At 43.5% G+C, this 23,166-nt stretch overlaps 1 protein-coding gene across 1 annotated transcript in view; it reads right to left on the minus strand.

Annotated features, from left to right (window-relative positions):
- The window catches only part of SLIT3 (slit guidance ligand 3), a 593,034-nt gene that overhangs the window by 142,800 nt on the left and 427,068 nt on the right, over window positions 1–23,166 (minus strand). The window contains exon 6 of the mRNA XM_019450253.2: window positions 10,453–10,524. Within this exon, the coding sequence (XP_019305798.2) occupies window positions 10,453–10,524 (72 nt within the window). The remainder of the gene's footprint in view (window positions 1–10,452; window positions 10,525–23,166) is intronic.

Consider the following 23,166-nt stretch of genomic DNA (forward strand, 5'->3'; position numbering starts at 1 on the left):
GCTTCCCACACACCATGCATCAGTCCTGTGGCTAAACCTGTAAGTTGTTTCTTGTGAACAGTTTGGAACTAAGCTACAGTGTGCACGGGGCTCTGTTTCTCAGTGGAGATGCTGGCAAGGTCTGGGTTCACCCTGTGATGTTTGCAAGGAAAGGGCTCTCTTGGGGAGCTAGGCACAGTTTACTTGGGCTATTTGGGCTCAAAGAGGGGCAGGGACCCCTGTGCTCACTCATCAGGCCTCTGGTCACCACTGGTAGCCAGGATCAACGATGTAGTATTCAATCTCTTCCCAGATTGCCTTCCTAACAGATAGCAACCTGGTGGACACTGGGGTGGTCAACACCCCAGCAGTGCCTGCAGGACTAGAAGGCCCTAGAAAGGGAGGGTGTTGGTCCCCATACTGAACGTACACTGTTCTCTCTGGAAAAATGCTAGAGTTTAAGAGATGATGGGCTGGACAGAGCATAGAGGCTGGCTTCACTAGTCTTTGCTTCCCTTTTGCTAATACAGGGGAAAGGTAGACGGTAATACAGAGCACTAGACAAAGAGCCAACAGACTTGTTTCCCGGCTTGTTCTTCTATGAAGTTTTTCCATGGCTATGTGTAACTCACTCAACCTTCTGGGTGTTTCTTTCTTTTAAGACAAATTGTAGGACTGGTTGATCTCCAGGGTCTTTCCAACTACAGTTACACTCTCCGATTCCCACTGGGCTGGTGCTGGCTCTAAAATGGCAATTTTGGAATGGGAACTGTTTTCCAGACAGCAGTGGAAGAGGTTGTGGATGTCCAGATCTGTATAAAGATAGGACGTCTGGCCCGACTCTGAAAGTCACAACTAACCCCCACTGCATTTGAAAAGTTATGCAGGGTCAGCTCTTTTTCTTTTTCTCTTTATGGAAATAAAGCTTCAGCTTCTGTTGGGTTAATGGGCTGGCTTCCCCAACTAGCTGCCGCATATCTAGCTTATGTATGGAGAAGGGACGGGTCCAGACATGGGAGTGATTTTCCTACCCAGTTGACTTCGTGGAAGTGATTTGCAAGGCTGAAAGAAGTGTATAATTGGGATCAGGAAACTAATTTTCACAGAGAGAGATTTCACTTTGGGGGGAGACGGTTTTAATAATCATACTCCTGGGTTTCAATGAAAATGGGTCTTTTGCAGGCACAAGATCCAAATGGTTAAATTCAGATAGAGAAAGGACAGAGTGGAGGGTGAGGGGAGTGGCAGATATCTTAAAGTATTTAGTTTCAGAAAATACACTGTTTAAATGTGCTTCTTAATGAATGTGAAATGGCTCCAGTGGTTTGGAACAAAGCAAATAGGAAAGCAGGCCCCGTGGGAGCGATGGAGATGTGTAGAGGGCAATCCCTGTCCAAATGGGGTACTCGGCATTCAGCTTTAAACCTGTGCTGTCCAATAAGGTAGCCATGAGCTAAAGGTAGTGATTTCAATTTAAATCAATTAGAATTAAATAAAAGTTCAGTTCCTCAGTTGTACTAGCCACATTTCAAGTGCTCAAGAGTCACACTGTGGTTAGTGGCTGTCACATTGGATAACACGCATAAGTATTTCTTGCATCACACAAAGTCCTACTGGACAGTGCGGCTCTAGACAATCAGAGACAAAAGCATGCCCAGGGTTGCCACAGCTTCCAGATATTCTGGGAAAGTTGAATTTAGACACTTACAAATAAGTGTCTTATTTATAATAAATAATTACCTGAGTTTTACACACTGGCAACTAATTCTAATTTTTTAAAACACCATAAAGACTAAAACAATTAAAAAAAATCAAATTCCACAGCTGAAGTTTTCAATCAACTATTAATCAATAGTTGGGGTGCTCTGATTTAGTTATAAATCAAGATGGAATGGGCACGCTAGAGCTTCTGTGAGTCCAAAGAATACGAACATGACACTGGAGAAACAGAATCAGATTCCTTCCACCCTCCCTCCTCCTCATCCCTTGCTCCTGAGTGGTTTTGCATACAGCAAATGGAAGCTCAGAGAAAGGGAGGATGTTCTGATTCTCCCCAGTACTGCATCGCCATGTCTTCCCCATGCCATCCTCTCCTCCATAAAGCCAGCTAACAGGAAGGGGTCAATATCCTGCTTGAGTTCCTAGGACTTGGCTTTCAGGACACAGTTCTTGCAGAGTAATGGGCTCTTGGCCATAGGTGAGCCAAACCATCCGATATTCTGCATTCTGGATGGAAGTGGCAGCTCCAGCCAAGAGGCAGGTTAGGCTTTTCAAGGCATCATGGTTCTTGGCCGGGAGACCCTTGAGAGCCACGAGATGAGAACTGAACAAAGGGCAAGATACTCACTGAAAGTGCTCACACACTGGTCACCAAAGTCATTGCTGGCTGCTGGGGGATAGAGATAAGGCAGAGGCTGACCATTGGCATAGGAGCACATTTGCAAATCGGTGTAGAAGCTGTATTTTAGAAGTGAACTGACCCCACTGGCCTCTGCATCTTGTCCCAGAGAAAAAACCTCTCTGTTATCTTTCTGTTTTCAAAGATGCAGGGCTATTTTTCTAGTTTGTTTTAGGTGGGATAAAGAAAACCAAAAGGCTGCTCTCAAATCTAGTTTGTCAAGACAGAATTTCAGCCCAGGGTCCTGGTGGCTGGAGTCTGTGGCTCCCTTGAGCAGCAAGACTTCCAACACCCGATTCCACCCAAGTGGTGCTCATAGAAGCTGAAAATGGTACTCCTATCAATTTACAGATCCTCTGTGATCAAGAGTAAATAGTTCAGTGACCTTCACCACATCCTCTTAACCCAGGAATGTACACCAACACATTTTCTTTTCAGAGACTAAACTAGCCTTTAGTTAACGGAAACATGAAATCAAATGGAAACCACTAGAATACCTTCCCCCACCTGAATTCTAGCTACTTGAATTGTTCAAGGGCTGCTTATTTAAATGGAAAAAATTATCCTGTATTTCAGAGAAAATTTCACTTTTTCCTTAAGCTGATGTTCTCAAAACCAAGCTAGTCATTTTAAGAACATGACTATGATTGAGCCTTGAGTTTGGGTGACTACAAAGGAGGGGGGTGTGTTGTGTGGCCCACGTGAGCATTTATAGAAAACCCGGTTCCTTTCCTAGTATTCTGGGAGCTGAACGGAAGTTACTGTGCCCTCCACAAAGTACAATTTTAATTCTGATTACCTGAACAAATCACAATTTGTAGCACAGTACCAAAAAAAAAATCATATTCTGTAGGTATTTTAAGACTTTCATTAGGCAATGACAGTTCTATATTCAAAGGTATGTCATGACTAAATACCCTGATTCAAAATTCAGTTGAAACAAATGTTTCCAGCTCCCAGAGAAACCCAGGTGAAACACTTTGTAAATAAGCGAAAACAATTCTTGTCTGTTAGAAACACCAATTTTCACTACGGCTCTAATTTTTTCATTGGTAATAAAAAAAAATTGTCATTGCTGGAGGAATGAAAAGCCAAAGACACTGTTTTGTTCAATATTTAAAATAATTCTGGGACAACCACAACCTTAGTTCTGAGTAGGACCGAGACATAACATAGACATAATAGGGTGGAGTAGGCTTCAATTCAGTTAATTTCCACTCGATTTGGGTTCTCTGTCTTTAAATGACTACCTACTATGTTCCAGGTTCGTGTAAAGTTCTGGAGATAAGGCAGTGAAACAGTATAGGTGTATCCTTCAACCTTGGCTGTGACGAGCGTCTGGTTGGCTGTGTGCTATTTGCTAGACAGACACCTATGGTATCTCCTTTAATCCACATAGTAGCCTAAGGGGTTGGTATTACTGCTACTATTTTTTCAGTGAGTAAAGGAACCCCAAACCACCCAGTTTGGTGAAGCCGGCCTGGAGGCCAGTCCTATGGGAGGACTCTAACACCCCCAAGGTCAAATGTGGCCTCATGCTTCCAGGTCTGGGGCAGTTTTGTAGAACTGGATGTAAGTCTGATTAAGCTGAGGTCATAGGTATAGATCTGAGTGCCCTATGGGTCAACTTTTCAAAAGGAAAAACTATCATTCCTGAATCACTGTGGGCATTTACAGTAGCCTGTAATCTTACTAATGCATATAATTGTTTCTCTGGTATGGGTGCTGCAGAATGCACTTTTTAATTTTAATTTTTTGTAGCAGAGCAGGGAAGTGCAGGGGCTGGATTTGCTACTTGAAGAGCAGTCCCGTGTACTTGCCAGTGTCACTCTGGACAAGCCGTGCAGCTTCTCTAAGCCTCAGTTTCCTCATGAGAAAAACGAGATCAAGAGGTTCTACCTTGTAAGGTTGTGGTGAGGATTTACATAAAATGCTGCAGCCTAATATCATAGCACTTGGAAGATAGCGGACACTAAGAACTAGAGGCCGTAACAGTAATTATAATATCTATAGTGACTATACTAATAATTGTTATAATATCATTGTATTATATATTGTTAATTATTATTTGTTAATCAGAGCATCTAGTTCTACATTCAGAGGAAGCTCAGTTGAAGTGGAGGATAGACCTCCACTTGTATACAGCTCTGGGTTTTCTTTACCGGGCCAACAGTGTCTATGAAAGGCCTTACACCCAATGCCCTGCACCCTTTAGCCAGGACAACAACCCCATGCTAGAGAAGTGAGCGCACCCTGACATGGGTATCAGGATTGCCAATTTCTTGTCACTGCCTTCTTCTTATACCAGCAAAGGACTTTGTTCTCTATTCTTCTGTGTCTACAAGTGGGACTTGGGGTCACAAGCCATGTCGTACCTGCCCAGATGTGGCAGAACTAAAACTACCCTGAAAGTCTGGCCAATTTCCACACACCACTGCTTGAATCTCAAGTCTTGAATCTCTCTTCTCTAAATGTGGGCTAAGCAAGAGCTCAGTACATGGGATGACAAAGGGGTCTAGGGAGCATGAAATTGGGTGGGGGGTGTTTATCTCTTATTTCTCATCAATTGCATAAATCCAATGACCACTGCTTTAAAGTCAAAGGGAATTTGGAAGCTAGTTCAACTTTTGAGAAGACCTTCCCAGAAGATGAGAAATGAGAGATTCCTGCTTGCTTCTGTAGTGTCCCTGCTCGGTTTGGGACTTCTGGGCTCCATATCACTTAGCTCTGCTTGTACATGTCCACTCAACAATTCTGGTAAGCTCTGGCCCATAGTGTTTGGTCCGCCAGAGACTCTTCTTCTAAAGCTTTATTGTCTCTGGCATTTGGTGCCATGCTGGCACATAGTGTGTCCTTGCATCTTGGATGGATTAAAGCACGGGCCACCTGGGCTGGTGGGGAACTGAAATGAATGGAGGTCGATGGGAAGGTGGAGTCTATACATCCCATCTAGGGAGGGAACGTGCTCTTTAGCCACAACTGATTGTATTGTCACATTGGCAGCCCAGGGTTGCCAATGCTTTTGGCTTGCCAGAAATCCAAAGCTGGAAATCTATACTTTTATGAAGAATTTTGTAATTTTAAAATACAAAATGCTGATTTCAATGAAAAACTACTCAACGGGATTTTAAAAACTCATCTGTGGCTGCAATATAGTCTGTGATCTATCTAGTTTGCAACCTCTGGTTTTAAGAGAGCTGAAAGCAGAATCATTCCTTGATTCTGTCATGTACTAAAGTTTGCCCCCTAGCCCCAATCTCCTAAATAACAGCAAACACTTAATAATGGTTTTGAAAGGACAGCTATGCTTAGGATCCCTGATCTTACTGAGGGTTTTTTGTTTTTTTTTTTTTTTTCTGAATAGCCTAGTTGCATGGAGGTGTCCAATGTGGAAAAAGAACATAGGATCAGGGGTCTGCAGACCCAGATTGTCGACCCTTTGCTGCCACTAACTTGCTGTTTTCCCTCGGCAAATGTCCTAGCCCGAGCTTGGACAAGGGTAAGGGAAGCGGGGTTCCCGGGCCAAACGTTATGTGGCCTGGTCCTCGCTCTCACCTGCTCTCAATCTTTCTGTGCCTTATCTCAAAATAAAAGGTCATTCTGGAGACAACTAAGATCCTTCCTGGCACCGCCTACAATAATTTCGCTGAATTTCAAAAACTGGCAAGTGACATAAATGGAGCGAGCCCTTCCAAACAGCACACATTAGTTATCTGCAGATGTGCTGGACCTGCATACAATTTAGCTGGTACCAGGGGTTTATCAAGGGCAGGCTACTCACTGGGATGTATGAGCATTCTCGGGCTGTGCTCCTGACATCTTTGGTTTGGCATTTTTTGGCAGCACATCTACTAAACTTCTGATTTGCTGCATAAAGTCGGGAGACAATGTCTGAAAATCTTTTTTCCTCTCCCACAGTACTATTGAAAAAAGTTACTTTATTAAGTAGGTTTTTTCATTTTGTTTCCTTTTTCCATATGCTTAATTTTTTTTTTTTTCATTAAACAGATTTCTGACCCAGGATGGCATGTTGGGCAGGGAGGTGACTGGTATTACTGGCGAAATGCCTGGCTGTCCTCAACCTGGCAGTCAGGGAAACCCACGGCTCAGGGTACCGCAACAAATGATTCCTGACCACACAGAGTCAGAAATGCAGTCTTGGCATATTCGACGGTAGTGTAAACACAACCAGAAAGAAACGGACTAAGTGAATCGCCAAATGTATAGAACAGGTGGAAATGAAAGGCCAGTGATTTGGGTAACAGAAGGTGTCTGAGTCGTAGAAACTCTCAGTTAAGGACCTTACAGCCATACAGAAAGCTGGGGCTGTATCGTGGGAAGGTCTGAAGAATGGCGCCAACAAACCACTGAGTGTCAAAGTCAAATGGTGATGTCCAGAAGTGAGAATAAATCACACCTGGGACCAGAATGTGAGTCGGTGAGAAAGTGGGATTATTTTCTTTCCCTGGCAAGTCTGATTTACCTTCAACTTTGTGGGGACCCATTCACTGGGTTAAAAAAAAAAAAAAAAAAAAAAGACAATTTCACAAGCATGTGGGAGGCTCCAAACTCTCTGATAGCTCGCCTAGCCTGGCTCTGGGGTCCGGTTCACATCACTGAGTGCCACATGTTGGCCATGCTTCAGAGAGCCAACACCACAAGGGCCTTGGCCACACAGATCAGTAAAGCAGCTTGGTAGAATGGTTAATCACACAGGCTCTGCTGCTTACTAGTTAAGCAGTTACTTGACTTCTAGGAGATGGGTCCTTTGCAGAAGGAGGGAGATGACACTGGCAGCTTCATGGAGGGTTGTGAGGATGCAGAGAGGCAAGGTATGTAAAAGCACGGTTGGGCACGGATAACTGCACAACAAATGCTACAAAGGCAGTATCATGTGCACCATGATTCTTCTTTGGTGGCACTGGAGCCTTGAGAAATTTCACTCACGCTGTGTTTTTTTGTTTGTTTGTTTGTTTTTCCTTAGCCCCTTTTCTGGTTACCTGTAAAGGGGAGAAGGGTGGTGGCTCTTTTCCTTTGTTCACCATATTCTCTGCTAGACTTCCCCCAGGGGTATGAGCCAAAAATGAGGATCAAGAGAGCAGGTGTCACAGTCTTTTCCAGCCTTGTGCCCATTCCTCTCTTCTTACCGCCAGTGTTCCTCCCAGGCTCACCTCCTAAGTTCCCATTCAGTGTATTCTGTGAGACCAACCCCAGCCTGGATGGGAAGAAGTTTTACAGCATTTTCATCCACAGAAAGGATGAAATAACAGGGGGATCCCTTGTGAAATATTTCCACTAGTTGACATCCACAAACTTTCCTTAATTTTGAGAGAGCTTTCCATGGAATAATCATGGGGCCTTTCCTTGTTTTTGCCTAATGTCAGAGAGAAAATACACCTGAAGTTACTCTATTTTGTCTTCTTAATCTGCAGACTTTTAAAGCTTTTGATACTTAAAGATGAGTTTTCTGGGGATAAGGTGTTTTGAACCTCTCTGTCTCAAAAACTTATTAAGTTAATATATGATGCCTTCACTTAGTTCCTATTTATTATTTCATTGTCAAGGTTCTTTATGATAGCTAAGTTGTGATTATGGAGAAGTATTATAAAATGTCAATGTGCAAATGAGATTTGGAAGGTCTGGGGGTGGGGAGAGGAGATTCTTTAAATGGAGATGTCGGCTCCAGCCAATTTCAGAATGGCTCACCATTAAGATAGATGGTTCCAAAGCCGTGTGCCTCTGCTGGAAATTAAAAACCCATGGAATAAATGATTATGATTAATTTTAAGTACTTAGCCATGTGAAGCCAAATCAGAGCGTCTTTAAAACAAAGCTATTGATCTGGCTTTGTTTGGAATTGAGGAGATAAACTAATCAGGTGCTGTGGGCTCTTTGCAATAATAGAGAAGGAGAACTACTTCCCCCCCCCCCCGCCCCCCCCACCAGAGGCTTTTAAGCTTCAAGTTTGAGAAACCTGGTGTACCAACCTGCTATAATATACCAATGTTTTAAAAATAGCAAAGCACTGGCATAGAGAGGAGCAGTTCTGTTCTGTCCCAGACGGGGTTTGATGGGGGTGCGGGCATGATGGAGAGTTAGGGGAGTGGATGGGACGGCATTCAGAAAGCCACTTCTATGTGTACAAAAGCTGACTCTTTTTAAAGTTGAGGAAACAGACTCAGAGAAGTTGAGCCATTTGGCCTGAGTCCCACTGCACCCAGGACCCCATACCCAGGGTATCTGACTGTCCAGCCCTATCCTCTGCCCCAGACAGGTCTCCCATTGAGACGAGGCATCACCACTCCCAGTGCAGAGAACTACATGCAGGCTGTCAGGTCATCACAGCTGTTTCATGGCAGCTGGTGATTTCCATTTCCTGGTCTCTTCCCAAGGAATTTTCTCATCCTTCCCAAGAAAAGGGTGAAACGCTCCTAGCAGCCCTCTCCCGAAATGCTTTTTTTGCAGGCTGGGAAAACTGCGCCTACCCTTCTCAGCCTCAGCCTCTTGATAAGAGAAGTCCTAAGTCACTAAATTGGGCTGGCACCCTCTCCCTAGCAGACCTGCATTTGTTGCCGGTTCCGGGGTCAGAGTTTGGGTGAGAAGCCATCATCTGTCTTAGGACTGACAACCTGACCTCCCTGGCTGTGGGTCCTGCCGTTTCTGTCCCAGGAATTCGCGGCTTTCCTCAGATTTCCGGCACCTTGCAGCATCAGCATCCCCTTTGATTTCCCGTGATTCCTCTTGGAATCACCTTCCTCTCACACAACGTGGAGAGGCTTTCTCCAACCCGTGCCTACTGTCTGCAGGGGCCAGGTGGAAAGGAAGGTAGGAGGAGGACCTTCCTTCACGTATAAAGGGATGTTTTTACATATTCACTCATTCATTTGTTCAACATTTATTCATTCTTCTGGAAGTCAGAGATCTGTAACCTGGCGACTATGTAATTTTTGATTTTCAGGGGGATGCTCAACAAATCCTACCCTATCATTCACTGGACAGAACTGTACCATCAGAATTATTTTTAGAACCAAGCAGTGACAGAGCTTGGAAAAGGGAAGTCGCCTGCAAGATATAGCAACAAACCCTCTATTTTCCAAACGGGAAAACTGAGATCCCAAGTGCAGAAGGGACTTGCCCAAGGTCACACAGCTAATTAGGGGCTGAGTCGGGACTGAACCACACATCTCTTGACACAAGTTCTACTAGGCTTTACTGCCTTCCTTTCCAGGCTTTTCCAAATCAGGGACAGCTAGAAGTGTCGCTCTGGGGACAACAATCAAAATGTTTTCTTACACATTCAACTTTAGTTTGAATGACCCCAAGATGATTCCTAGCTGAGTTCCACCCTCCCCCCACCCCCATCCCCACTGACTCCCCGGAAATCAGGTTGGACCCACTTGAAAATCTGGGCACACAAAGGCACCTACAAATTTTTTTTTTCTAGACAAGCTATATAGGGTGGGTTTCCACCTCTTCTCATCTTGCTCCCACCCTGCCACTTTAAGGTTACTGCTTAAAGTTTGGATTTAAACCCGAGATGAGATCCCAGGAGCAATGGCAATGACCAGATTTCACCAGGCTGTTTGGCATTCCCCCCTGCCCCCCGCCCCCAGCCCTGTGCCAAGGTCCCTTTGTGATTCTGGGTGATTCCTACTGACCCCTTGGTCTTACCCCTCTCTCATCTCCCAGACCTGTAACCTGTCTTTTCCCATGCCCACACTCAAACACACTCTCCCTGAATGCTCTGGCAGGCGCTGGGGGGCTATTCCAGCCCATCTGTTCCACCCAGCAACAAATACCGCGGAGCACTGGGGGAGAAAGGACTCAATTGAGACTTAATTAGCAGGAACCCCAGTTTGTGGGAGGTGAGAAATCACACTTTGCTGCCTGCGAACACTTTGGCCAAGGTGAGCCAGAGGGATCTCCCGGTTCCCAATTTTAATAGCACTGCAGCAGAAGACACAGAAAGGCATCCACACGGACCCCCCTGCACACACACTCCCCCTCTTTCCTCCTCACACGGACAACACACACACGCACACGCACACAAGGCAGCGGTCGCAAAATCAACTCACAGGATCTCCAAATCGCGCAGCGCTCGGAAGGCTCCATCTTCAATGCAGCTGATGTGGTTGTTGTCCAGTTGCCTGTGGAAAAGCAAGGGGAGGGCATGAAGGCTGAGTGGGGGCAGCGCCGAGGAGCCGGGCGGCCCGGGCCGGGCGTCCCCGGCCACCCTAGCGCCTGTCCCTCCACCCCTGGCAGGCTCTGCTCGTCCCCGCCAGGAGCTCGCGCAGAGCCAGCTTGTCTGCCACGCTGCTCCGTCTCTGCTCTCTGACTGTCTGAGAGAACTACACAGACGAGCGCACCAAAGGCTGTCAGGTCTCAGTAAATATTAATTGCGCTTTTTTTTTTTTTTTTTTTTTTTAAGGCAGAAGGGAGTAATTTCATTACATTAGGGCATCCAATCCATTACGAGCTCTTACCGTCATGTCACTGAAACAATTTCATTAAGCTAAAGGCCTGTAAATCATTGGAGGTCACTGCTCTGCCCTCCGCGACCTCCCAGAATGCTTTTTTCCCTCTCTCCCTCTCCCTCGTCTCCCTTTACTGGAAGTTGCAGTCTTCTGCTCTGACACAGTGCTAAATCTCAAGGCTTTATCTGCCCAAGAGCAGCGAGGGTGCATGGGGAATATACCAATTCCAAATTAGACTCAACTAATCTAATTTTATAGTCTTTTTATTATTCTAAGCACCAAATGTCTGTGGTGGTTTGATGCCTCCGTGCTTTGTTATGGGACCCATCTGGTAGGTCATTCTATTGAAGCATTTTCTGACTAAATACAGATTCCCTCAAACTGCACCAACCACCATCAACATTAAAGAAATCCATTGATGGAAGCATTCCTGATGGGGGAAAAAAAGGAATATTGTTATTGCCTTGAAGATGTACCACTTAAATTTAAATTGGGGAGAATTAAATGCACCTATTTCAGGATTCCTTTTTTTAAATTTTCCTTTCCATCTTATGAGCATGAAAATAATGTCTTTTAAAAGGATGTCTTGACTAGTATACATTCTAGTTGGCAATTGAGGTATTTTAGTTGAAGGATAACAAATATACACCATTATCTCTAAATCAAAATAGATCTGATGTGTAAGTCAAGACCACATTCCAACTCAAATATCATGTTATATATCAGTAATTTGTTTGCTAAAAGACAGGATATAGAAAATGTGTATTAGCACCAGATTCTCTATTGCATTTTGTGTATAGAACATACCACGGTCTTTGGGGGGAATGGCCTAAAGAAGTATGGCTGTACTGAGAAAACTCCCTTATAGACTTTTTTTTTTCTTTTGTCTTAGAAAAAATCAGCCCCTCTCAGGTGGAGGGATTGCCTGATGTTGGAATTTTCACTTATGACTTGTACTCATTTATCCCAACAACTCCATGCAAAAGATGTATCAATGATAACACTCGGTAACCCTCACAGAGGGTTTTATATTCTGCGGCAGGAAGGAGGATTTAAAATACTTTTCTCATCGAGAAACCAGATAGATACAGGATTCTGTACGTGCACGTGGATGAAACACATACAATTAGACTGATGTCGTGTGTTACAACAGATGGGCTCTGTCACGATATTACAGGGAATGGAATCATCCCAATAAATGCTCACGATATGAGACTTAGACATTTAGGCCTTAAAAATAAACAGGAAATGGGTATCTCATGAAGCAGAAGCACTCTTTAGGTCGGCAACTTCTACATCGAGTGTTCAGAGTTCTCGCTGATGCCCACTCATGTGAAATCTCGGTGTTCTTGCTACCCGGAATTCTTCCGGAGTTTTTCTTCACATGAGTTTGCTGGATATCCTTTCCAAAGATTTCCCGTAAGTACTGAGGCTGCTGATTCCCTGAAAAGGTTCTATTAAGGCAGCCTAGTACTGCTGCCCAGTTTCTAGATTTATCATCAGTTTAAGGGTCGATGAATCAACAACCCCCGCCCCATACCAAGGCCACCAAACCTTACCAAGCAGAAATACAGTGGAGTTGGCTTTTGGCTCCAAGAAATTGTTCAATAAATATGCTGAATTCGGCAAAAATGGCCGCATCCTCCTAAATAGAAAAGTTTCTAAATCATCACATTGAGAAGTCTAGGAGAGTGTCATAGAGATGGCAGTTTGTCGTGCATCTATCTGCTTTGGGGCAGACATTTCAGAAAGAGGTCCTTGCTTTTAGAATGTTATTTATTTGTTGGATCTGTCAGGTGTGTTCTATTCCTTTTCTTTTTGAGCACCAGAAACCAAACAGGATGCTCTAAGTATACAGAATGTTATATGGAAAGAATGCAATCTACAGGGGAGAAGAGAAACTCCTAGAAAAAAAAAAAGGAGGGGTGCCTGGGCTGCTCAGTCAGTTAAGTGTCCAGCTCTTGGTTTTGTCTCAGGTCATGATCTCATGGTTCTGAGTTTGAGCCCTGAGTCAGGCTCAGAGCTGCTGGTGGGGAGCCTGCTTGGGATTCTATCTCCCTCTCTCTCTGCCCCTCCCTGCTCTCTCTCTCTCTCTCTCTCAAATAAGTAAAAAACTACAAAAAAAAAAAAAGAAAGAAGGGAAAGAATTAAGTGGTGGAAAGAGATTAAAAAGGGTGAGGGAAAGGACACGTGCGAAAGATGAAAATCAAAACCCACTAGTCAGCGTCCCATTGGAGCCTGGCCACCAAGGGTACTGGCACAGTGGGGACAGAGTCTTAGGTGGGGCTTGGTCGCTGTGAGGCTGAAAGCAGAGAGGTGTCACAAATGATCAGTGTGCCATGATGTTTAAACAGGTTCAGTGGGTGGCACAAGTTGGCACCTAGTCGTTTATTAGTAATGGGGAAAACCGAGCTTTAATATCAGAAGCATCTCTGTACGTGTATTTTTATAGACTGGTTTAGAATGTATGAAATGTATCAAAATTTCAAATATTTATGCAGAAGTGTGCTCTTCTGGAAAACATTTATTATAACCAAGATTGTGTCCTTTCACTCTACTCACAGATAAACAGTCTCCCAGCCTCAGTTGTCAGTCGTTCCCCATCTGCATTGTTCATCAGGGAAGTTTACAGGGGTACAAGACCTAGGAGGGTCACGTCAAGCAAACGAAAACCTGAGAATTACTTCACTGTCCAGCTATAATATCTTTATGGCACCGAGTATCAGAGTGCTCATAAAAAGGTCATTAATTGTCTGTAATCAATCCTGGTATTTCATGCAAATAGCTCCTAAAGCAAAGTAAATACACGCTTGGTTCAGATAAGGGTTCTTTTTCTTTCAAAATTACATCTCAGACATGCAAAAGTTAGTCCTGAAGCATGGAGTAGGGAGTACAAAATAAATGCAAGCCCAGCATTTCTTTGCAGGTGTTAGGAGTGGAGCACGACTAAACACACAGAGAATCTGCCAGAGCTAAGGCCAAAGCCTTTGACTTAGCTAGCAGTTTGTTTCTGGGGGTTGATGGAGGCTGCTGAACTGTGTTCTAAGCTCTCAGGTCAAAGGTCCAATTCATGGCTTTGAAAGGACTCCTTCAAAGATCCTCTCAATAACAAAGCAAAAAGCCCATTGCTCACTCCCTACTCCATTACTCAGGAGGCTTATATGTGCAAAAGGAACTTTAGAAAGGGGAGCATAGAGAACTCGGCAGTCTTAGGATGTCTGATGGCGCTCTGTTTTTCCCATGGCGGTAAGAGGTATATACTGCACTGTTACTGAATCCAATTTTACCATACAAAACAGCCTGCCCTGGTGCCTAGCACAGTGCCAGGGACTTCCCAGCTGGTCACGCGTGGTTGCAGGGGTAAGTCCTTGTCCTGAAGTACAGCAGGGCTGGGCTCAGACTACATGGTGGGAGACGCTAAGCCATGAGCTCCACAGTCCTGGCTGCGGCCCTATGGCCCTATTAACAGGGGGTAATGGTGGAGCATTCCCTCTACGACCACACTGGGAGCTTTCTGCCACACAGACCTCCCCTGAGGGAGCATCTGAGGAGAAGGTTGGAATAACGTGAATTTCTGTGGGCCCAGCGTGAAGATGAGGAGCGGGAAGGCAGCAGATGGGGGAAAGCTGGGCTGGTTTTTGGAAGCAACTTTCATTGTCATCTACTTTATACAGAAAACTCAATTTGATTTACACTTTTCTGCCTGTGACTAAGCCTGGAAGCCCCAAAACGTTCACAATATTAAATTAACTGCTCTAATTTCCCTGGGCAGCTCAGATTTCAGCAAACAATGTGTGCTAAAATGATACCAGAGTCCATTTAGAAAGGACTCCTCTGACAAGAACTAAATGCAGACTCCCTGAGAGGAGCTTTCTGACTACTGTATTTTTATACTCTGAGAATATAAACAAGTCAGAAGGGAAAGCCAGCGTGAGTGAGGACCTAAAATAATCTTCACCCACAGCAGACAGGGAGATAGTGCTTTTGTAAGAATTCCCATTCATAAGCATAACATTATCACGATTCATCTCTTTCAATCACAGTTTCAAATTTCACAATTGAGGCAGGACAGAAATATTTTTGCACTTCAAAAACTTAAAGAAGCAGATCTAAATCCTTTTAAAAGGGTTTAAAAAAACTGATTACAATATTAAGAGCAATGTACCTATCTCCTAACCACCACCACCATCCTACAACAAGAACAAAGGCAGAAAGAAAATCTCATGATTTCCCTGATGCATTTGAGTCCCCATGAGGAAGAAATACCTCGAAGACAGAAATCTCCAGAAACAGGCTTTGGATATCTGGAAGAAAAGTAGAATTCTCAACTAGTCATCTAGATACAAGGTCTACATACCAAGGCACATCCATCCAGATGTTTCCTTTTCATCCAGATGTTCTGGGCGACCCCAGCATCTCCGCCCTTGGATGGTTAAACTTAGCTTAAGGGCACTGTTGCTCCGGCCCCCAATCCAGCCGCAGTGTTTGCTCCAGGACTGCAGCTGCCGTCACTGCAGCCCTCACGTTAAATGGGAGAAGTAGCTAAGGTTCAGCGCTCTTTGGAATTAAACGGTTTGCTAATTTCCGAGCAAAACTATCTCCATAAAATGCGCACAGTAAGTAGAAGGACTTCTGCATGAAATTCACAAGAGAAATTCAAAGCAAGCCTATGGTCTCAGAATCCAACAATTAATTAACCCATAAGAGCAACTGAGTGTTCGTAGATGTTCATACTGTATTAGGTGCCTAGGATACAAAATAAAGTGTACGACATCCTTTGAAAATATTTGGGAGAAGCGACACATGCAGTTTTCACATCTTGACTATCTTAAAAGATTTAAGAGGATTCTAAAAACCAATTCAAATTTATTTTTGATGAAAAATATATGTTCCTACTCATACGTACTGGGAGTGTACTCAAAGTGTTGCAACTATTAAAAAGAAAGAGAGATACAAACAAAAACCCCCCAGGGAATCCCTGCTTTCTTAAAACAAGCCAGAAGACAAAACATGAAGTAGCCCTGACATGCTGTTTCTTTTCTTCTCATTATCCGATTGTCCTTTAAGCAGAAAACAAGAAATCTAGTAGCGCTTCAGAAGGGCTTTTTTTTGTTGTTTTTTTGTTTTTTTAATGACAGTTTAAGATTCTAAAAAAAATCATTACTGAAGAACAATTTGTCTGCTGCTGGCTGGGGTCTTCAAAAGAAAAAAAAAGCTCAAGGTTATTTTAACTGGCAAAGGGGAAAAAATATGTTCAAAAGGAAAGCATACACTCCATATAATTGAGTACTGGCCACACTTTGTAGGCAAATCAAACACTTGATCTAAGCCACAGTCTGCTAATGAATTGTCACTACTTCTCATCATTAAGGAGCTACTGTAATTCCACATTAAAATGACATCTCAAATGAACAAAAAGAGGTGAATCTATTATTTTGCACATTTGGTACACTTGTCCACCAGACCCAAGAACACATGCATATTGATATGTTTACCGATCCATGCATTATTTATGTATCCACAAAGATTCCTGTCTACAGATGACAACTTTATGTCTATTTTTCTTACATAATTATTACATGTAATATCTCCTTATTGTATGCATATAAATGCAAATGCATATTGTAAAATGGGTAAAGTGACTGCTGACCTCTGAAATTTAATGTGCCCATCTCCAGTCATATTTACAGATATATTTAGATAATTAAGTGATTGTTAGTATTCTAAAGATTTTAACCAACCACACTTACTCTGTAAAGGACAGAATTCTAGGTTAATTAAGCTCTCTGATCAGAACATCCTGCTTAGAACTTACTTAAAAATTGAAGCAGAATCTATTTCAACAAGCATCCTTATGCACACTTTGCCACATGCCTAGCATAATACCTTTTATTAAGTATGTATCATATTGCTGTTCAACACATGCAACTTCTCAGCAGGAGAATAACTGCATCCACTCCAGTACATGCTCCTGAAACCAAGCTCTGCAATAATGCAAACACAGATGATGGATTAGCACCAAAGAGGCACGCCAGACCTTGGAGAATAAAGGGGTGTTTTACACATCACTGGGAAATATCAATAACTCCACTTCTGTGTTTACATAGTTTCCGGTTTGTTGGGGATTTGGCAAATGAATTTGTGCTGAAAAATGCAGGGGGAAAATCCCTGCAAACCAATTTAGCATGAAGGATAGTTGCTAGGAAGAAGCTGAGCTCTCATTTAATTTGGACGAGTATCCATTTGAAACCAATTTCTAGCATTTCTAGATAAATAAAACAACAACAAAAACAACCAACCGACCAAACAAAAGCAGATCAAACAAAAACACACTATATTCACGTGGAGGAGAGTTTCATTCACTTAGTGGCCACTCTTAGACCACGGGATCAAGGAAGTTTGGTGTTTGTTGCAGAATGTGCTCTCCTGTTTTGAGGGTGATCTCAAATCCGTCCTTTTTTTGTGTCCCTTTCTTGTGATACTAGGAACAAAGTGCTTTTATACCTAGGATGTCCAGCTTGCCAAGGTGTGTCTGGAACTTTCTCATTTTAGCACTGAAACTTCTGACACCCATCCTGGGGAACTCATCCATCCCAGCAAACTGTGGTGGTCATTCCCCGGTTGTATCCCTGGGGCTGACTCCACTGGAAACAGATTTATTCTCTGCACATCAATGACATCAACTCAAGGCTCCTCACTGCATCTCCTGTAAAATGGGCTGTCCCTTTACAAACACACCTATACCCACAGCGGGGCTGGTGGGAGCCCTGAAAGTTGCTGAGAGGTCCTAGTGTGCATTCTTAATTTTCCTCACTGGGAATTAAAATGCCTTTGTAAGAAGCACCCGTGTTTTTCTTGGCCTCCTTGCTGATGTCATGAATACTCAGAGGCCAAACAAATAAAAAAGGTTGTCTCCATAGCAATTGGGGCAGGTTTGTGGTTTCCCTAGTTACACTCTGGAGTGATAACCATCTGGGGTTCCTCCCTGGTGGAAGAGAAAGGGAGTGAGAAACTAGAAAGATGAAAAGTACTTTTGTTAACAGGCTTGAAAGTTACCGTCCACATCTCTGGTTTTTTATTTCTGTTTTCAAGTCAATCAGCATAAACTGTTGGGAATTTTTAAATTTTTTCACCCCCACAGGGGTTTCAGAAATTTTCCCATTGGACTCTAGAGAAACTATTCCAGCCATGTGAATATGAGCAACACACGGCAGCCAGAGCCGAGTACTTCTTCCTGGACCGAAACAGCTTCAGGCATAAGAGCCCAGGCGGGATGCTGGGTTCCATTCAAATACAGGATGTAAGCAGCTCTACTCTGGGTTGGTCCAGGATTTCTCCCTGACAGTCCGTCAAGGCCATATCAAGGAAGCACAGAAATGGCCTTCTCAGACCTCCAAAGACCTTTGTCTCCCTTTAGGAGAATCACATGAATCTCTCATGTAGAACTTTAAAACGTTCTGAATTTACTCATATTTCCAACCCATATGAAGTAACTTTTTGGAAGGTCTCAACATTTGCTATCCTTTTTTTTTTTAATAAAATAGAAGACTGGGGTGCCCATAAATTTCTAGCTGATGAATGAAGTGACTCACACCTGTCTCAGTGGACCTGGAGGGCAGAGCACAGAGCCTAAGATTATTCTTGAGTTTTAAGGTTTTGGGCTTGCTCTGGACCTACTTGTCATTCCTCTCTTCTTTACTATTGTTCCCTTTTGGAATGGGAATGTTGGTCCTAGGCCTGTCCCACCATTGCATTCTAGAAGCACATGTTTGATTTCCCAGGTTCCTAACTAGAGAGGAATTTGCTCCAAGTGAGTTATACCTTGAGCCTCGATTTAGATGAGACTTCGGATTTCAGATTTTTAAGTTGATGCTGGAATGAGGTTGAGTCTATTAGGATGGAATGAAACATATTTTCCTTGTGAGAAGATATGCATTTTGGGGGGCCAGGGGTAGAATGCTATAGATTGAATGTGTCTTCCCCCCTCCCAAGATTTATATGTTGAAAACTCTCCTCTAAAGTGGTTATTAGGAAATGGGGCAGAGCCCTCATGAATGAGACTAGTATCCTTACAAAAGGGCCCTGAAAAGATTCCTTGCCCCCTCTGCCACGTGATGTCACAGCAAAAAGACTGCCGGCCCTCTGGGAAGCAGGCCCTCAGCAGACACAGAATCTGCTGGCACCCTGATCTTGGACTGTTTATAAACCACCCCGTTTATGTACAGCACTCATGTTCCCACGTCTGTTTCTTCATTTGTAAAATGGAGGGAATAACATTTAGCCCAAAAGGAAGTTTTGAGTATGAAAGTAATGAAATGTATGCGCTCTGAAAATGTCTTTGTGGCATTAGTTTTCTTTCCTTTGAAATAAATAATAGTAAATACAGGAATTCATCTTATATAATCTCTAAAGTCTCCTTCAGATCTGAAGTTACGTGGCCTGAGGTCAATTTCTTATGAGATTCTTAAGAAAAAGTTCCTGTTCATCTTATTCAGATCCTTCTGTGCTTTGAGCCTATCCCTTTATCCCCTCTTCTTCTGTCCCAAACCAAAGAATCTATTATTTGAGATATTCAATATATTTTTTTCTGGACTGAGGGCAGCAGTTCAGACTCATATGCTTTTTTGTACTTCTCTAGCTGATAGGAGATTGAAATATGAGAAGCCATCAAAAGCCTACATGAAAGAAAATACAAATTTTTCTCTTACTGGGAGAATGTCGTCAACATGGGCCCATACTTACAATTCCCATAGGTGAGAACCTTTAGGGAGAGTGATTACAAAATTGAGCCCCATTCCTTGGTGGCCATTTTAAATCAATATTCAGTCAAGTTACCTGCTGAGCACCAAAAATAGCCAAAAGCCACACTACTGTCTATAATTTTTTTAAGATTTTATTTTTAGGCATTCTCTACATAACACGGGGCTCAAACTCATAACCTTGAGATCAAGAGTCAATGCTCCACTGACTGAGCCAGCCAGGCACCCAGTGATGTATAATTTCTTAATCTTGACACTCTTTCATCTGGACATGAGCCTTTAATGACTCCTCATGGCCTACAAGTTATAACAATAACACAAGCACAATCATAACTGCACATAGCACCTAGTCACCATTTATTGAGCTGGGCATCTTCAATGTCTTATCTCTGCTGGGTCTAAAAACATCATGATCCATGTTTTACAGAAAAAGCAAGTGAGACATTGAGAGTTCAGTCTTAGCTTGGCCTTGAACCCAGGTCTGCCCATGCTCATAATGATAATGATACAGGTGGTGCTGTTTCTCTGTACACAGCTCAGACTCCTCAGCATGGCACCACTCCACCCACTCTGCAGGCAATATGTGAGTGTACCAAGTGCTTGCATGGTTCCATGCCTCATCGTGCTGGTCCTTCCTGCCTCCTCTGTTTGGGGAATCCCTTCTCATCCATCAAGGCCCTCCTCAGAGGCTACATCCTCTGGGAAACCTTCCTGTGCAAACTCAGCGAAGTGAACTCTCTCCAAACCTCCTGACCCTTTGGTCATCCTTCCATTAAAACACTTATTTCACAGTAGTAGGGCTAATTGTAAACACACGAGGAAACCAAAGTTCAGAGAGGTTATATAGCATCTTCAAGGTAACTCAGCTAATACATCAGAGAGTCAGAGTCAAACCTGTCTTCCTGATCCAGGGGACTCAGGGCTTACCCTCCATTGCCATCCTTCTCTTTGCCTTCCAAAGTGCAAAGATAGGGGGCATGTATTAGGACCATGTGGACTTAACTCATTTATATTCAGTTGGGAAGAGGCTAGTGAGAAGAGTGAAGGTTTGGTCTTGGCATATGTCACTGGAATCCAGTTACTTTCATTGGCCTGCAAGCATTCTTACCCAGAAGATGGTATGTAAGGGCAGTAATTCAATGGTTTCCCCTCACTGTCCCCTGTGTGTCTCTCAATTAGATTCCCTGGAAGTCCCATGCCATTTAACTGGGGGAAGCAGACTGATTTGGGTTCCAGTTGCTGAGGATAATGGGCAGGCACCTACAGCTTAAGGAGATGCTATAATTTCAAGCTGCCTATTGGGACCTGGGAGGTGGCCTCTGACCACGATGGGACAGCTTAGTGCTTTCTTGAGCAAGGTTGAGGCACATTCAAGGAAATGGCTCTCTTTGCTCCAGGCAACTGGCAAATTGCACAGATTTTAATCAATCTTTCCTGGACATGGCCTTCCCCAGTGGTGACACAGGCTTGTCTTCTAAAGTTGTACAACCTGAAACAACTGAGCAGTACTAACCAGGTCATGTACTGGGATGTGCAGGGTCAGTGGCCATTAGTGAGGTGTCATTCAAAGGTGTCTTTGTGGCAGCAGAAGCCAATTAAAATATGTCTTGTAAGTTCACTGTAATGGGACATCAAGGTCCCTGTAATTAACTGCTGAAAAAGGGGGCACCAAAACTCAGCAACATGGGCAGTGCTGATAACCACATTCAATCCAGCTAATGCACCAAACTGAAATACTCTAGGAAAAGGCTGGCTTCTTTTTTCATTACCATTACTTTTAATGAATAATGAGTGCCTGGACTCACTGGCAATGGGAGAGCAGGGCAAGGTCTGTCTTGCTCACAGCTGCACCTGCCCCATAGTGCCTGGCACACAGGAAGTACATGGTACACAACCCTGGGGGTGTTACGACAAGCTACCACTTTATACCCACTAGGATGGCTAGAATCAAAAAGCTAGAAAGTGATGTGTTGAAACAGGGAGGCTTTCACGGTGATAGTGGGAATGTAAAATGGTGCAGCCTGGAACAGTTTGGTAGTTCCTCAAAAGTTAATCATAGAGTTATCTGATGGCCCAGCAATTCTACTCCTAGGTGTGTGCCCCAAAGAACTAAAAACTTGCTCAAGCAAAAACTTGTATAAAAATGTTCATAGAAGTGCAGTTTGCAATAGCCAAAAGGCAGAAACAACCCAAATGTTCATCAGAAGATGAACAGGTAAGCAAATTGTGACATATCCATACAATGGAATATTATTCAGTCATAAAAAAAAGAATGGGACCCTGATGCATGCTGCAATACACATGGAGAAAGTATGAAAACATTATACTAAGTGAAAGGGCCAGACATAAATGCACACATATTATGTGACTCTATGTGAAATAATCAGAACAGGTAATCTACAGAAACAGAAAAACAGATTGGTATGTGGCAGGAACTGGGGATAAGAGGGGTGTGGGGAGTAACTGCTTAATGGGTATGGGTTTTCCTTTTGGGAGGATGAAAATGGTTTAGATAAAAATGATGGCTGCACAACACTGTGAATGTACTAAATGCCACTGAATTGTGTATACTTTAAAATGTTGAATTCTGTTATGTGAATTGCACCCCCCACCAAAGAGGGGCTTGCTCTTCCTGTGGCAGGGAGGAGCTTTAAGAGAGCATCACACTGTGACGATAATTTTCTTGTGACATCATCACAGAGGCAAGGAAGCCCAGGGCCAGAGCTCATACTAGGTACCATCAGGAGGCAAACCAATTCCACCTCACGTGGAAAGAAGGATCTTGGCATCTGAAGAACAAAGAGAAGGAAGGAAAGAAACATGGGGAGACTTAATCCACCTACTTTTGGGGATTATTTATAGCAAATTTAAAAACTCTCTTAGCTGGCTTTGGGGACACTACCTGTCACTTTGCACTCAGCAAAACAAAACAAAAAAAAAATAAAAACAACAAGAAGAAAACAGTTTAAGCAAAGAGAATGAGGATGGCAAACTTGATGCAAGGGGGAGAGATCATTTGCTCAATTCCCAAGTCAAATATAAAATGTTGTGGGATTGGCCACTAGTTTGTATTGTCCACACCACTGCACCCTCTTCTCCACTGGTACCCAGCACAGATAACTCAGTAGGCTGCATTGAGTTTCTTTCTTCCCATTCCTCAGATTGGTTCTTTAGTGCCCCTAAGAAGGCTAGCAAGGAGGCCATGATCTTCTCCTTGGCGCAGAAAGAGAAGTGTCTCTGACCAGAAGTTCTTCTCTGCTGGAGCCTCTGGGAGCCCCGGGCAAGGCTCCTGGGGAAAGAGAGGAGGATGAAGGCTGGGTAGAAATGGGGAGTCTTCTTCATTTTCCCTACTCTTCCCTCTCTAACTTGGACTCTGGAGCAGCCACATGGTCTTGGGGAGCTGAATGAAACTAAACAAGCTGGAATGGAAGAAAGAGGCCAGAAAAACAGAGGACAGAAAGGGCTAGAAGCCAGAGGGACCCCACTGAAACAGTTCCCACCCGGGTGCATGGTGAGGCCCAGTTCTATCAACAAGCTTCCACGTCAGGATTGAAGG

The sequence above is a fragment of the Panthera pardus genome, unplaced genomic scaffold (genome assembly GCF_024362965.1).
Source record: "Panthera pardus isolate Hobbes unplaced genomic scaffold, ASM2436296v1 HiC_scaffold_2, whole genome shotgun sequence".
NCBI classification, from domain to species: Eukaryota; Metazoa; Chordata; class Mammalia; order Carnivora; family Felidae; genus Panthera; species Panthera pardus.